At 37.9% G+C, this 17,597-nt stretch overlaps 1 protein-coding gene across 4 annotated transcripts in view; it reads right to left on the bottom strand.

The window, feature by feature from the left end:
• Positions 1–722: 722 nt before the first annotated feature.
• Gpc5 (glypican 5) overlaps positions 723–17,597 on the bottom strand; it is a 1,436,787-nt gene continuing 1,419,912 nt past the window's right edge. For 3 of the 4 annotated variants that reach the window (XM_039093413.2, XM_039093414.2, XM_063274345.1), the window contains one exon: positions 733–1,652. In XM_039093413.2, coding sequence (XP_038949341.1) covers positions 1,495–1,652 — 158 coding nt within the window. In that variant the 3' untranslated portion in view covers positions 733–1,494. Of the gene's footprint in view, positions 1,653–17,597 lie in introns of all 4 variants that reach the window. The other variant, NM_001107285.2, reaches the window with a different exon arrangement.

The raw sequence follows: 17,597 nt of genomic DNA, 5'->3' as shown, positions 1-17,597 counted from the left end.
TGAATGCAGACGAACAGTCAAGAACTAATCATTTCTGCTTGGAACAGTAGCCTGAGAAAACCATACAGAGAATCGGCAGGGAAATGCTGTTTTCAGTTTTAAAACATGTTGAATAGACACTAGAGCCTACTTGAACAGTTAAGAAATGCTGTGATTTAAACTGACAACTCTCCAGTCACTGGATTAAGAACCTCAGCCAAGGTTTATCATGGATTTTTTTTTTCCTGATTAGGGGAAATTAATTCTCCTTCTGTCTTGGTGGCTGTTTGAGTCCTTTGTGACCCTTTGTCAGAGGTCATTTTGAATCCTTTCGGATTATTTGCTTAAGAAGCTCGGCATTTCCTTTCCCTCTCCCTTTGCTTTGTACTCATTATATTTCCTGGCCACAGATGGATGTGATACTTCTTAATGAAAGCTGACCATTCTCTTCCTCCTTAAGTGCAGCTTTAGAGGTGTCCTATCAGTGTCTGCTGAGGTAACAGAGAAGTTAGGGATGGTGGATTAGGACCTTCCTGCTGAGAACATAGGAGGAAAACTAAAACACTGCACACTGCCTGTTCTATCTTATTACTCACAGGCAGATGACCTTACCCACACCTTACCCACAGACAGCAAACTGCTTGCTCTGTAGGACGCTTTCTTTAAAAGGTAGCGAATGACGTTTTGAAAAAGCCAATGAAGTAGGAGTAAACTTTCGTTAGGAGAATAAAATGACCAAAATATTCTTTAACATTTTTCATCAGATAATCAACACCTTTATTGGAGTAGATAAGTGTGCTTTTCTGACATAGCTAGATGTTTTAGGAAAAGACAAAAGAGGAACAGAGCCATGATACGACAGTGCATTTCAAATGTTAAAGGGACATCACAGGGGCATCTCTAAGTCACTAAGCTCAGTAGAGGAGGTTTCGTGGGAGAACACATTACCAAGCTCCTTCAGTGAATTTATGTGAAATCGCCCTGCTAATCTACTGTATAGCTCACAGACTTGTAGCAACTTCTTGATTTAACTCGCAAAAATGAAAGAATCTCCCAGAATGCATGCATAATACTTGCCTTTGTGTGCTTTGACTTAATGTTATTTTTATTCCCAGTACTTTAAGAAATACTACTTATCGTATCCCGTGCTTGGCAAACACACCCTCAAATGCCAGCATTCACAACACTGAAAGGAAAGGGTTTGATTGAGCAGAGCAGAATTACAGATACACCGAAGCCTTCTTATTAAAAGTCACTTCTGAGTTTTCACAGTTTAGATTGAGTGTTAGAATTTAAGAAGTTTTAAGTTAGATGCCAAGAAGACAGAGTTTGAAACAGACTATCAGAGTCTTGATTGATAGGAATGCTGTGGACATTCCATTGGCTTCTAAGAAGTTACTATCGCATACTTTCCTGTAATTTCCATCGGTATTTTAAGAGTTCTTCTTTTCCAGGCATAAAGAGATAGGGGATAAGTCAAGTCTGCAGTAGGGTATGTCTTGAAGAAGAGCTCCATTACCAAAGCCAGGGAAGAAACATCAGCGTCCCCATCAGCAGGAGCGTCATAGACTCAGTTCCTGACCCGCATCCCGCACCAGTTGTATCCAGAGTACTTCCACGGTCTGCTCCATGAACTTGTTTGACGTCACTGAAGTTCATGCTGTCTGGCATCCCTGGAGGACCAATAAGAAAGCACAGGGTGATGCGGGGCGTGGAACCCTCGAATAGTTCTTAAACCTGAGAAGCAGGTTATTGGCTTCTCTGTTTTCACGCAGACTCCAAGCCCTGTGCTTCACAATCAGTTCTGCCCTAAGCATATTGTAGACGTGGTATTTTATAAAGCAGGCACCCTCTAAGAGCAAAGTACAATCTTTTTTTTTTTAACAAAATTGCATTGAGACTATTTCTGTGATGTCATTGATTGGTAAAGAGCAAATAAATTGAATGAAATAAAATATCCTGAGATACTCCACTACTGCTTTTTTCCATAGTGGCAACTATAGACTGACAACAAGTTTTTCTCGTGAGAATTCAACTACATAAGAGGAAATAATTAAATAAGTCTGTTTAAAGTTGAACTTCTGGATATTACCTCATTTCAGAACAAAGTAAGCTTGCATACTTATTTTTATTGTTCAATAAATTTTATTATTAAATACATGTATTCAGTAAGATGTGTTATGATATAATACAATGTGAAATAAACACAACTGAGGCTTTAAAATTTACTTTCTTAACAATTTTGAAATGTATAGTACAGGTATTATGAGCTATACTTAATCATGTGTATTATGTTTGAAACGCTTGTCTTCTGCCTGAATTTAATATTTCCTTTCTGAGACATAGTCCTGTTTGACAACCATCTCTTCTGCAGCCAGAAGCCTAGAAGCCCTAGAAAGCCCTGGAAAGCAGCATTCTGTACTCTATGAGTGTGACTGCTTAGATTTCACATATGAAACTGTGCATAGGACACTATTAAAATAATATCCACAAAGCTATAAATTGTGTAGTCATTATGTACACATAGAGGCATGAAGAAAGCAATATAGATATCTGTGAATATATTAGAAAACTTGTCAGCAGGAACATTGTCAATGAAGGATAGAGATGAAGCACTTGATTTAAGTATAAAAAGAAAGGCACATGAATTAATCCATTTACTTTTATGTATATGAGTATGCTGTATTCATGCATGCAAGAAAAGGCCATCAGATCTCATTACAGATGGTTGTGAGCCATCATGTGGTTGCTGGGAATTGAACTCAGGACCCATGGAAGAAAAGTCAGTGCTTGTAACTCCTGAGCCATCTCTCCAGCTCCTCAACTTACTTTTGAATTGCTATTCCTCTGTGTTATGGACTCTGACAGGCTGTGTAGGGAACGGTCCATAATGATTTACAATGAACCAATTGTTTTCTTCGGGTGGTGTTAGTGTGAGGTACCCAGGGAATTGCTGGTTTATTCCTCATTATCCAGTGTCGCCAATGTTCTAAGGCCATGCGACTCTGAGTTATCTCACGATATACTGCTATCCATCACAATGAACAGGATTCAACTCAGTGTTATAGCAGCCACAAATATTGACATCATAATTACACTGAGACTGAGAAAAAGTTTGCATATAAGGAAAATTCAATATTTATGTAATTAGGTCAATACACATATATAATTCAGAAGGTAAGCCCTACTGCATTCAGGGATGAGAGCATTAAGACCAAGCAAGCTCATCAGATCTGATGTATTGATTTTTCAGCCCGAGTTCAAGCATTATTATGCATTGTTTGGGTACTTGTTTTGCCCTTCTGTGTCATTAGGCAAGATGAATAAACTAGCAATTCATTTTTTTATGGGGAAGGGAGTCAAATGTGAATATTTTCGTCATGGTTTTAAACCTCTTGCTGAGTGAGAGCTTAACAAGAAGCTGAGAGGACTCTAGTAGTTTAGAAGATGCCTTCTCTCTGGGTGATTTGGGCAGGAATTTTTACAGGAACTCCCACCACACACACACACACACACACACACACACACACACACACACACACACACACATACACACACACACGCAGAGAGAGAGAGAGAGAGAGAGAGAGAGAGAGAGAGAGAGAGAGAGACTTGATGAAGAGATGATCCTTGAGTGTTCATTCTGCTTTGTTTGATGACAGATGTGAATGTATACATTTTATTGGGATGAACCAGAGATTAAATACCTTTTATGGGTAGGAATGTCCAGGAAAGGAAGCTTATTGGATGAACTCTAGGATGCTATCGAGATATCTCATTAGCATGGAGAATTCAGTCAGTTTGCAATTCAGCCTCACCACTGGGGTGCTGGGATGACAACATGCCACTCAGGGAAGGCAGAATGCTTTCTAGGTTAAGGGTCCTAGTCCATGTAAGAAATAGCAAGATCTCGGACAGATCCTCAGACAGAGTTCTCAAACTCTTGTGTACTCTGATGTTGCTGGGGACCAGTGGAGTTGAGAACAGAGTCTGCAAGCACACACTGAGCTGAGGACTGAGGTAGAATCTGGTTTGCCTTTAAGTGAGTGCCAAATGTATGGAGGAGTTGGAACAGATGCCTTCTTCAGGAAATCTAGGCAAGGTTCTTTAGGACTAAGTCCTCTCCCCATAGCAATTCTTGATGAAGGAGTTTGTCCAAACTATTTTATTCGTGGTGAATGAGAATGCCTATATGTCTTAGTCAGGTGAATCAGAGAATAAATTCCTTTTACAGGAAAAAAAATAAGCCCGGGAAAGGAAGCTCATTGGCTAAATACTCGGGTACTCTCTAGATACCTCATTAGCATGGAGAAATCTAGGTTTTTATGTGATATGACTGGTTGTCATGCTCCTCTTCATAGGGTGTCATGGAAATGTGTTCCCAGAGCTGGTTCTAACACCTACCATTCTCAATTATAAGATTTACGAGAGATTTTTATTTGCTTTTACCTTACCAGTTTCTGTCTGGTGGCATGGTTTCACTTGTCCCACAGAACTCCAGGTATCTTTGCTACTTGACCCAGTGTTCATGGTCTTCTCATTAGGGTGTCATAATTACGTGTTCCGGAGCAGGTAGAGGTAGGCAGGGAATAGCTCCACTCCTGTTCTCAATTCTGAGATTCCCATGGCTTGAACTCACTCAACCTTACCATTTCTCATGCCTGTCTGGTAATGACATCCCATATGCCATTCCACCATCAACTATCATGTGAGCAGAATGGTGTTTGACTTGATGCCTCAAGTCAGACAAGGTGTGCACTGATTTAAACCCAAAGCTGTGTTTTAATATCCGAGGTAGGTATACCATTAACTAATTTAATAATTTTAAGGTTTATGTCCTCAAAATAATATATGAACATGCTAAGTTCAGCTGCAGTTATGAATCAATCCAGTCACAACCTGGCCCTACTGTTTGTAAGTCACTTATTTTGCTGAAAAAAGCAAACAATACTATTATTGTTTTCTTGAAAAAATTTAATTAAGTTTGGAAATTATGCCAAAGCTAGTCAAAGACAGAAAAGAAAAAATAGTTTTAGAATACATTACACTAATATATTAAATAAAAACAAAGTAAAATTTGAATAACCTTTTTAGTACATAATAGCAATATGCCAATGAACTGAGAAACCATATTTTTTTTTTCTGCTAGTAGTTTTTAATCTAAGTGGAATAACAAAGGTTGTGCTATTGGAAAGTTAAATAGAACCTTGAAATTTGAGTGCTTTTGTGACAGGTGGTGCTATGAAGGACATATAAATGATGAACTGTGTTCAGGGAAGTCAGTGTTAAGGAGATGGTGCAGTGTGTCAACTTACCTAGAAATAGCTGCAATATATTTGCTATGGAAGTTCATATACATTGGCTCCCATGGAGTAATTCCCATAGAGTATGCAAGGCATACAATTTTGTGTTGAAGAATTAGAGGATCGAGCAGCAGTGAAGGTGGACTTGAATTTCTAAACTATGAAGCTGGGGTGTGTTCAAATCTTCTATAACACAGACTCTGCACTTTATAAGACACTAACATCAACATTTATGTTGAAAACAGATTCGGTTTTGTTCTCTTACTCATTGATGTTTGGAATGGTTGATTATGTGCTAATTACCTCTTAGTCAAACAACATGAAGTATTTCAATGTAGAGGACATGTGGCAGGTAGATCATGAATACATTGGCAATTTCACTGAGGTAAGGAGGAATGAGATTTTTCTGTATTAACCCCCTTTTTCATCTATTTATATACTATGAAATTTCTTTAACTTTTACTAAGTCATGAAGACTGTGCCTAATGATGTTATTTTAAAAAAGGTAAATTGCATCATCTTGAGTTGTCAATTTGTTTACTTATTCCAAAATCTAGACATGAGGTCTCAGAGACGGTACTAGAGTGTCAGTACATAGTATTCAATGATCATGATATTACAGTGGCGTGAATAGAAAAGACAAAAACAAAATGTTTACATTAGGAACCTTTTTCAAAATTCTGAAAAGGACAGGAAGATTAATGTTGAAAGTATGACCACAGCCCCTTTCACCCTGTCTTTTCCGCCAGGACAGAGTGCTAGGTTGTCTGCTCCCAGAAGAGGTTATAGCCTGAGGCATACCAATGGATGTGCTGTACTCAGAGCATATGGTAAGAACACTCCTGAAGTTCCAAGCTGCCACTGGGAGCCCAGTGGACTCAGGGGCCCACCATCCCCTAAAGCCCCTGCTGTCCGAACACCACTCCCCTTCCGTCCTGTCTGTTCTGCTGGGACAGACTGCTAGCTAGTCTGCTTCCCAGAAGACACCACATCCTGAGGTATATCAGTAAAACTGTTGATACCACAGCCTGAGACACCTTGGAGATCCACTGCACCTAGTGCATTTGAAACCACAGCTAGAGACATCCTAGGAGATCCACTGCACCCAGGACATCACACTAGATCCACTGCACCCAGAACATCACACTAGATCCTCTGCACCCAGAACATCACACTAGATCCTCTGCACCCAGGACATCACAGCTTGAAGGCATTCCAGGAGCACCTCTGTACACAGGGCAACTGGGCAACACAGACACCACAGGCTGAAGACTTCCCCGGGGCTCTTTGGCATGTAGGGCGACTGATACAGAAGACTGAAAGCCTCTCTGGAGTTCAGCTGCAAACAGGGAAGCATAAACCACAGTCTATATGCCACCAGGAGAACAGCTTCACACAGGACAACAATTCAATAACTCCTCTGTAGACCTAACAGTCTGAAGCCTTCCCAGGAAATCTACTGCACCCAGGGCAACAAATCAACAGCTTCTTTGCTTCTCTGAATACCCTACAATTGGACCACCCCACAGGAGGTCTGCTATAGCCAGGGCCACAGGTCTACCAGGAGACCTGTAGCAACCCAGTGACAAAAGAGGCAAACTCCAGACAGAGTCACACAGTCCAGCAAACACCAGGGATAACCAAGCACAAGACCATAAGCAACAGAAGCCAATATACATGGGCATGATCAGATCCCAGTTCTCCCACCACCACAAGCCCTGAATACACCAACACACCTAAAAATCAGGAAGCTGACATAAAATCCTATCTCATGAAGACAGAAGAGTCCATTAAGGAGGATATAAATAACTCACTGAAAGAAATACAGGAAAACACAGGTGGACAGGTAGAAGCCCTTAAAGAGGAAACAAATAAATTCCTTAAAGAAATACAGGAAAACACAATTAAACAGGTGAAGGAATTGTATAAAGTGGTCCAACACCTAAAAGTCAAAGAAGAAACAATAAAGAGTACACAAATGGAGGCAAATCTGGAAATTAAAAACCTAGGAAAGAGGTCAAGAATTAAAGATGTATCACCAAGAGAATTTAAGAGATAGAAGAGAGAATCTCAGGTGTAGAAGATACCTTAGAAGAGATTGACTCAGCTGTCAAAGAAAATTCAAAACCAAAACTCCTGACCCAAAACATCCAGGAAATTCCGGACACAATGAAACGATGAAATCTAACAACAACTTAAATAGAGGAGAACAAAGACTCCCAGCTCAAAGGACATGAAAACATTTTCAACAAAAGCATAGAAGAAAATTTTCCCAGCCTAAGAAAGGGATGGCCATAAAGGTACAAGAAACCTATAAAATGCCAAACAAATGGTACTAGAAAAAAATCCTCTCGTCACATAATAATCAACACACTAAACATGCAGAACAAAGAAAGAATATTAAAAGCTGCACAGGACAAAAGTAAAGCAACATACAAAGGTAGACCTATCAGAATTTCACCAGACTTCTCAACAAAGACTATGAAAGCCAGAAGGGCGTGGTTGGAGGTCATGCAGACCCTAAGAGAACACAAAAATGCCAGCCCAGGCTATTATATCCAGCAAAACTCTCAATCAACATTAATGGAGAAACCAAAATATTCCAGAAAAAAAATTCTAGCCCTACAGAGGATCCTAGAAGGAAAATTTCAACACAAGGAAAATAGCTACACCAAAGAAAAGACAAGACATTAAGCTTCTCTCAACAAGGCCAAAAAGGAGAGAATCATAGCACATAAAGCCACCTACAAAAACAAATATATCAGGAACCAAGAGTCATCTGTCTTTAATATCTCTCAATATTAATGGACTCAAATCACCTACAAAAGTACATAAGCTAACAGACTGGCTCTGCAAACAGGATCCAGCATTTTGCTGCATATAAAACCCACACCTCAATAACAAAAACAGACATTGTCTCGGAGTAAAAGGATGGAAAAAGGTCTTCTAAACAAATGGTCCCAAGAAACAAGCTGGAGCTGACATTCTAATATCCAATAAAATATTCTTTCAACCAAAAGTTATTAAGTGAGTTTAGTAAGGACACTCCATATTCATCAAGGGGAAAATCTGCTGAGAGAAAGTCTCAATTCTGAACGTCTATGCCCCAAATACAAGGATATCCACATTCATAGAAGAAACTTTACTAAAGTTCAAAACACACATTGAATCTTACACAATAATAGTAAGAGACTTCAACACCCAACTATCATCAATGGACAGATCATGGAAACAGAAACTAAACAGAGACACAGTGAAGCTAACAGAAGTTATGAGCCAAATGGATTTAACAGACATCTATAGAATATTTCATCCTAAAACAAAAGAATATGCCTTCTTCTCAACACCTCATGATACCTTCTCCAAATGTGTCCATGAAATTTGTCACAAAACAGGCCTTAATAGATACAAGAAGATTGAAATAATCCCATGCATCCTATCAGATCACCATGGACTAACGCGGGTCTTCAATAACAGCAAAAAGAGGAGAAAGCCCACATATACACGTGGAAACTGAACAACTCTCTACTCAATGATAACCTGGCCAGGGAAGAAGTAAAAAAAGAAATTAAAGACTTCCTGGATTTTAATGAAAAATTTGTCAAGACATACCCAAACATATGAGACACAATGAAAGCAGTGCTAAGAGGAAAATTCATAGCGCTAAGTGCACTGGTAAAGAAATTGGACAGATCCTACACTAGCAACATAACAGCACACCTGAGAGCTCTGGAACAATAAAAAGCAAACTCACCCAAGAGGAGTAGAAGGCAGGAAAAAGTCAAACTTAGGACTGCAACTGACCAAATAGAAACAAAGAAAACAATACAAAGAATCAAGAAAACCCAAAGCTGGCTTTTTGAGAGAATCAGCAAGATAGATAAAACCCTAGCAAAACTAACTAAAGTTCCCAGAGGCAGTACTTAACTTAACAAAATCAGAAATGAAAAGGGAGACATAATAACAGAAATGGAGGAAATTAAAAAAATCATCAGATCCTACCACAAAAGTCTTTATTCAATGAAGTTGGAAAATCTAGATGAAATGGATGGTTTTCTAGACAGATATCACACACCAAAGTTAAATCAAGAGCAGTTAAACTATCTAAACAGGCCCATATCCCCTAAGGAGATAGAAGGAGTCATTAAAAATCTCCCAACCAAAAAAAAGCACAGGGCCAGATGGATTTAGTGCAGAATTTTACCTTCAAAGAAGAACTAATAACAACATTCCTCAAACTATTCCATAAAATAGAAACAGAAGAAACATTACCTAATTCATTCTATGAAGCAACAACTACTCTTATACCTAAATCACACAAGGACCAAACCAAGAAAAGGGAACGCTTATGAATATCGATGCAAAAATACTCAGTAAAATACTTGCAAACTGAATTCAAGAGCACATCGAAACCCTTATTCACCATGATCTAGTAGGCTTCATCCCGGAGATGCAAGGTTGGTTCAATATACGAAAATCCATTAACATAATCTACTATATAAATAAACCCAAAGAAAAAAACACATGATCATTTTCTTAGATGCAGAAAAAGCATCTGACAAAAATACATCCCTTCATGTTAAAAGTATTGAAGAGATAAGGAATTCAAGGCCCATATCTAAACATAATAAAAGCAATTTACTGCAAACCAACAACCAATATCAAATTAAAGGGAGAGATACTTGAAGCAATCCCACTAAAATTGGGGACAAAACAAGGATGTCCACTCTCCCCATATCTACTCAATATAGTACTGAAAGTGCTAGCTAGAACAATAAGACAACAAAAAGAGATCAAGGGGATACAAATTGGCAAAGAAGAAATAAAGGTATCACTCTTTGCAGATGATATGATTCTACCAGAGAACTTCTCCAGCTGATAAACAACTTCAGCAAAGTGGCCAGATACAAAATTAACTCAAATAAATCAGTATCCTCCCTTTATACAAATGATAAACAGGCTGACAAAGAAATTAGGGAAACAACTACCTTAACAATAGCCACATATAATATAAAATATCTTTGGGTAACTCCAAGCAAACAAGTGAAAGATCTGTAAGACAATAACTTCAAGTCTCTCAAGAAAAAAAAATCCAAGAAGATCTCAGAAAATGTAGAGATCTCCCATGCTCAAGGATTGGCAGAATTAGCATAGTAAAAATGGCCATTTTACCAAAGTCAATCTATAGAGTCAATGCATTCTCATCAAAATCCCAACACAATTCTTCGACGACATAGAAAAATAAATTCTCAAATTCACCTGGAAAGGCATAAACACCAGAATAGTGAAAACAGTTTTTAAAAGGGAAAGAATGGCTGGGAGAATCACTATCCCTGACCTCAAACTCTACTACAGAGCAATAGTGATAAAAGCTGCATGGTATTGGTACAGAGATAGACAGGCTGATCAATGGAATATAATTGAAGACCCAGAAATAAAACCACACACTTACATACACTTCTCACTTTGACAGAGAAGCCAAAAATACACAGTGGAAAAAGGAAAGCATCTTCAATAAATGGTGTTGGCTCTTTGTATGTAGAAATTGAAAATAGACCCATATTTGTCACCTAGCACAGAGCTCAAGTCCAAGTGGGTCAAGGACCTCAATGTAAAACCAGATACACTCAATCTATTAGAAGGGAAATTGCGAAAGAGCTTTAAACTCATTGGCACAGAGAGAAATTTCATAAACAGAACTCCAATGACTCATAACCTAAGATCAAGAATTAAAAAATGGGACCTCATGAAACTGGAAAGCTTCTGTAAGACAAAGGACATAGTAATATAAGATACATCAGCCACATACAGATTAAGAAAAAAACTTCAATAACCCCACATTAGATACAGGGCTTATATCCAAAATATATAAGAACTCAAGAAGCTAAACACCAAAAATCAAACAACCCAATCAAAAAATGGGGTATAGGACCAAATTGAGAATTCACAGCAGAGGAATCTTGAATAGCTGAGAAGCACCTAAAGAAATGTTCAAAGTCCTTAGTGATCAGAGAAATGCAAGTCAGTATGACCCTGAGATTCCACCTTATACCTGTCAGAATGGCTAAGATCAAAACCTCAGGTGACAACACATTTTGGAGAGGATGTGCAGAGAGAGAAACACTTCTCCATTGCCAGTGGAATTTCAAACTGGTACAATCACTCTGGAAATCAATTTGGAGGTTCCTCAGAAAATTGGAAATAGATCTACCTAAAGACCCAGAAATACCACTCTTGGGAATATAACCAAAAGATGCCCTACCATATCATAGGTGCACATGTTCCAGTATGATCATAGTAGCCTTATTTGTGATAGCCAGTAGCTGGAAACAACCCAGGTGTCCCACGTCAGAAGAATGGATACAGAAAATGTGGTTCATTTACACAATGAAATACTACACAGCTCTTAAGGAGGAGGACATCCTGAGTTTTGCAGACAATTGGATGGAACTAGAAAATATCATCCTGAGTGAGGTAACTCAGACCCAAAAGGACATGCACAGTATGTGGTCACTGATAAGTGAATATTAGCAAAAAAAAAAAAAAAAAAAAAAAAAGAAAGAATACTAAAGGTACAGTCCACAGAATTCGAAAAGTTCAACAAGGTGAAGGGCCCAAGTGAGGACACCTCATTCCTACTTGGGAGGGAGAAGAAGGCAACCATAAGGCAGAGGGAGGGAGGGATCTGGGACGGGGGATGTGGTGCAGGGAAAGGGAACATGATGTGGTATTGAGTGGGGGAAAAAGAATGAAGTTCTGAGAACCAGCAGAAAGAATGACAACAGGTGACCTCATGAAGTAGGAAGTTAGGGGGACCCTCCAGAATGTACCAGAGACCTGGGAAGTGAGAGATCCTCAGGACTCAAAGTGGTGGATTCTAGATGAAATGTCCTATAGTGGGAAGAGGCCACCTCCCGCAGAAAGACAGGGCATCAGGTGAGGGTTGGGGTTGCTATTCCACAGTCAAAACTCTAACCTATATTTCTTCCTGTCTGAAAGAAAAGCAGGGACAAAAAATGGAGAACAGCCTGAGGAGAAGGAGGTCCAGTGACAGGCCCAAAGTGGGATCCAGCTCAAGGGAAGGTCCCAAGGCCTGACACCATTATTGAGGTTATGGAGCACTCACTAAAAGGGTCTTATCTCTCACTTTAATTCCACTTTTATAAAGCTGGTCTTTATAAAATTGTTCAGAAAATGTATATGTTAGTGGAAATTATTAGCAATTATGTGCCTAAATTATATCATATGAAATATGTTAAAATATCAGACATAGTTATTTATTAAAAACTATTCAAAAATAACTATTTGTCCAGGTAAGTGAATTTTAGTGGATTTTATATATATGCTAGCAGTATCTTTAAGGCTCTCTTAGCTCAATCAAGTATCACTATGTTACTATGAGAGTAGGAATCCCCTCACCATTTTTTGTATTGACATAGTAACAATTTTGTGAATTTATAAATTGAGAAATATAACCTGAGGCAAAAAAATTTAAAACTACAAAGATGTTTCCTCAAGCCTATTCCTTTCACTATAAAGGCCAAGATTATATCGACTCAACTGCAAATGTAAAATAAAAATGAGAATTAGATATGAGCTAAGAAGTCATGATATACTATTAAAAAATCCGTTATGGGAAAAAATTGACACAATTTTTCAGAATAAAGTTGCTATGGATTTCCAATAAGATCCTCTTTCTATTAAAGTAACTTGACCAGAACCCCTTTCTTAGTGACCTGACAAGAGAATTGTTTATATGCTAGGTGTATCCTGTACAATATTGAGTCACCTTTCAGTTTGCCATTGGTTTTTCTATAGATTCTGGGGATAAGAGCATCACAAATGTGGTTGGAGTTTGTGGAACTCTCTTCCATGGTCTATGGAAGAAAACTATCACCGTCTATTGTGTACGTGTGTGTGTGTGTGTGTGTGTGTGTGTGTGTGTGTGTGTGTGTGCACATGTGTGCGTGTGTGCACACCTAGGTGTAGTGTGCATGTGGGTAAATGTATCTATGTATAATGTGCATAATGTCTATGCATGTTAGAGGTAACTTGTGCTAAGACAAGGGAATATCTTCTACTTGTTTTTGTCTTACTTCCTTGAGATCATATCTCTCTTAAATGTGAAAATTTTAGCTAGGCTATCGGCTAGAAAATCTCAGGGATCCTCCTGTGTCTGCATCACTTTTTGAAGATTTGGGAAGCAGGTTATTGTGGCCATATCTAGCTCTTTACCTGCATAAACAAATGTCCTTATGCTGCTGCACAAAGTGTGCTTATTAGATCCATCTCCCTAGACTGTTTTTGGTCCTCTAATAAGTGGTCTCTACTGTACCCACTTAAACATTTAGCCTTGAATGTTTACGTTTACTATGTCCTTCTAATCCTTCCAATTGATTTTTTTCCCCCTTGGGTTCGAAGACCATGGGTTTCCACCCATCTTTTTCATGTATTTTTTCTTGTGGTTGTGAGGTGATAGCTGTGTCAGTTTCCTGCCACCATGACTTCCTCATAGTCATGGATTATGGAGAAACTGTGATTTAATTTATAACTTTCTGGAGTTGCAAATTAAAATAAGTATTTTCTCTTCTGAATCACCTTTTGTGAGGGTGTTTTATTACAACAAAATAAATTAAACTAGAGCAGGAAAACCCAAAAGTGAATGAAACATAACAAAGTTGTGTGGGTGTGTTGAGCTCTTCTTAGAAAAGCTACTTACTAACCAGGGTATTTTGTTTTCCACCTTGATAAGGAGTGAACAAGGTAGAGTGGAAAATGTCAAGAGGATGACTGTAGCCATGGCCAGAAGGCAGTGGTACCCTCTTCCTTCTGAATCCCCTCAGGGATCCAGGCTAACAATCTAAATATGACTTTACTAATTTTCATCACTTTAAGGAATCAGTTATGGTATAGGTTTTGTTTAAATCACACAATGACTATGTATGTGGTCCTTTTGAGAGCAGGGGACAATCCCTAGACTCAGAATTGTCACCTCTACAATGAATATTTTCTCACCTGATCACTATTGTCTTTTTCAGCACTGTAGTCCATATTGCATTTTATTATTGTAATGACACATGCCGTCTTTTGGAGATGCTTTCTGCTAAAAGTATATTTTTCCAGGCCTCTAATTTTCTCTATATCATATTTTAGTGTGTGACATATATATTATTTTGATATATATTTAATATCACTTTGAGATCACTGAATTATTTTAGTATCTGATAAGATATCTGGTTGTGTTTTCAGTTTAACATGCTATTTTGCTTACTCTGTCTTGATTTCCAATAGGCTCTATTTCCTTTATGTTTCATTAATCCTCCATTTTAAAATATATGTATAATGGATGCAGTCTATATTAATTCTTTAAGTGCTTTGCTTTGAATTTTTAATATTCATTAAAATACATAGCTGGAAACACTTAGAAGTTTATTAATTTTTTTTTACTTCTTATTATATCCTACAGATACATTAGAATATTTGTGTTTTATGTAGGAGTGTGGGGGCTCACACATGTTTCATACATGTAGAGACTAAGTGAAGATAGACAATGTCTTGCATCACTCGTTTGCATATTCCCTTGAAACAAGTCTCTCATTGAACCTGAAACTGGCTGTTTTTCAGATAGGCCTGCTGGCCCCTGGTACCTAGTGATCCTCCTGTTTGCCCCTCCACACCCTTGCCCCCCATAACGGGTAATGCACCATGAGGTAATGCCTCACACAAACCTTGCACCATTTTTTTTCATGTGGGTGCTGTACATCTGAACTTAGGCCTTTGAAAATGCATAGCCAGTGCTCCTATCTACCATGCTTCCTCACAAGCCCCAAAGTTAGACACTTTAATACTCATTTTCAATCACTCTACCTACAACTGGTATTAGATCTCTAATTTACTAATTGTTATCTGTCAACAGACACTCAAACATAGTTGCTTGTATGGTCACTGTGGTAGTCTGAATGAGAATGACCTCTACACGTTCATATATTTGAAACCTCGGTACAAAGTTGACGGACCTGTTTGGGAAGGATCATGCGGTGTGTGGAACTGTTTGGGAAGGATCCTGCGGTGTGGCCTTTGTAGAGGAGGTGTGTCAATATAGGGATGAGGTTTGGGGTTTCAAAAGTCTATACCAGACTGGGTCTTTACTCTCTTTGCCATCAACTTGTGGATCTCGGCTCTTAGCTGCTGTGCTAGCAGCATTCCTCCTTGCCTGCTGGCATCCTTTCTGCCATGACAGTCATGGCCTCAGCTTCTGACTCTGTAAACAAGTCCTCCATGAAACACTTTCTTCTATTAGCTGCCTTGATCATGGTGTCGCTTCCTACCAATAGAGAATTGACAAAGACAGTCCACAATACATTTTTCTTCCCATTCTCTCAGGTTATGTCTTGCATTATGTTCTTTAGTAATTAATTGAAAATGAAGTGAGAAGTGGTAAAAACACTGACCCCTTTTCCTAAAACATTTTTATACCATCAATTTAGTTTACATTTTTAGAGTAATCAGTAGCTGCATTCTGCTCTGGAGTATAGAATAAATTTATGTATTTTACTTCTATGATTACTTTGTAAAATTAATGTTTTCTCCTTATAATAGCAATCAGGTTCTTTTCTGGTTGCATTAAAAAGTTTATCTCTGATAACACAAAAAGCCACTATATACTGCTTAAATAGTGAATTTTTAGTATTTAATAGTATTTTAATTTGTAATACTGTTTTAAGTCAATATTGTTACCAATATAAATGAGGCAGCACAAATATATTTTTATAATTTTATTAACATAACTGTTAATATTTTTTAGTCTGTACTTTTTAAAAAGTTTCACCATAATTAATAATAGTTCTAGGTAACATATAAATTTTCACAACTAAGTCTAGTATACGAGTGATGGTGGTAATATAGTTAATAAATATACTGGAATATGTTTTATTGTTTTATTAATTACCAACCATACAAAATGACTTTTGTAAGATAACACTTGAAAATTCATTCCAGAATTCCACAAGAAAGCTATTTCTAAATGAAGCATCATTGTAATTACTTTAGTTAAGTACTTTGCAGACCAGATGTATGTTTGCTGTTTATCATAAGATCCCTAATCAGCAGTGAGGCAAACTTAAAGAACTGGATGGGTGATTACTGCAGAATAAAATGAACCAGGAACAGAAATGTCCTCTGCTGGATTGAATGATACATGTCCCCAGACCTCACGTGTTTGAACTCTTGATCCCCAGTGGGTGTTGATCTTTAGGGAGTCCAGGGAACCTTTAGGAGGTAGAACCTTGGTCAGTGAAGAGTATCTCTGAGGCTGGACTTTGAGGGAGTATATCCTCATCCCACATTCAGTCCATTGTCTCTTGTTTGTTTGCATTTGAAGACGAGGCATCTTGCCTTCTAGCCAGGCTGTCTGCAGCCATGCCTTCTGGGCCGTTATACACCGTGTAGAACCCTAAGCCAAAGTTACTCTTCCATAAGTCATTTTTGGTGTTTTATCAGAGCAGCAAAAAGGAATTAATACAAAATACAAGCACCATCATTTCCAAGTTCCATCAAGAAACATAATTTTACTTATTGTTCAATATGGAAACTTCAACAGTAATTTATTTTACGCAATGATAAATTTTATATATATAATTCTCCACATCTCTCAGAGCTATTATAGTATTATACAATACAGGAATAAATTTTGGTTTGTCATTAGAACCCCTGCTGACTTTTTGCAAAACATTAACTCGGCTTTTCAAAGTGGTGATATTTCCACAATTCTAGCAAAAAGGGGACTATTGTTTACCATGAAACTAAAAGAGATCCTAGTAAGATGATACCTTTCTATAATCCTATATATCAGCAGACTAAGGCAAGAGGTCCCAATTATTCAAGGTTAAATGTTTAAGAGGAGACCATGGGATGGGGAAGGTGAGATATTGCAATGGAATGGTTAAGTGAAAATCAAAGAAACACGCAGAAGTCTCGTGGAAATCCACTAGTTTGTAAGCTAATTTGAAAATCTATTTAAAAGCAATTTGAACAAAGGTACTCTACATGGATGGATAATTCTGCTTCCAGAAGACAAATTTATTATATAAGAATCCATTGCCAGGTGTAGTATATCGTCCTAACAGTTGCCATTCAAGGAGACTTCAGAGGGACCTCAAATAACCTACGGTATTATTATTGTTGTCAATTCATTACCAAATAGATGGTAAGATCTACTCCCTACTTTTAGATACTGATAGTCTACATTAAGGCTACTTACTATTACTATTATGAAACACCACACAAATAATCAACTTGGGGAAGAAAAGATTGATT

Source organism: Rattus norvegicus, chromosome 15 (genome assembly GCF_036323735.1).
Source record: "Rattus norvegicus strain BN/NHsdMcwi chromosome 15, GRCr8, whole genome shotgun sequence".
Classification (NCBI taxonomy): domain Eukaryota; kingdom Metazoa; phylum Chordata; class Mammalia; order Rodentia; family Muridae; genus Rattus; species Rattus norvegicus.
This window is presented reverse-complemented; position numbering and strand designations above follow the sequence as displayed.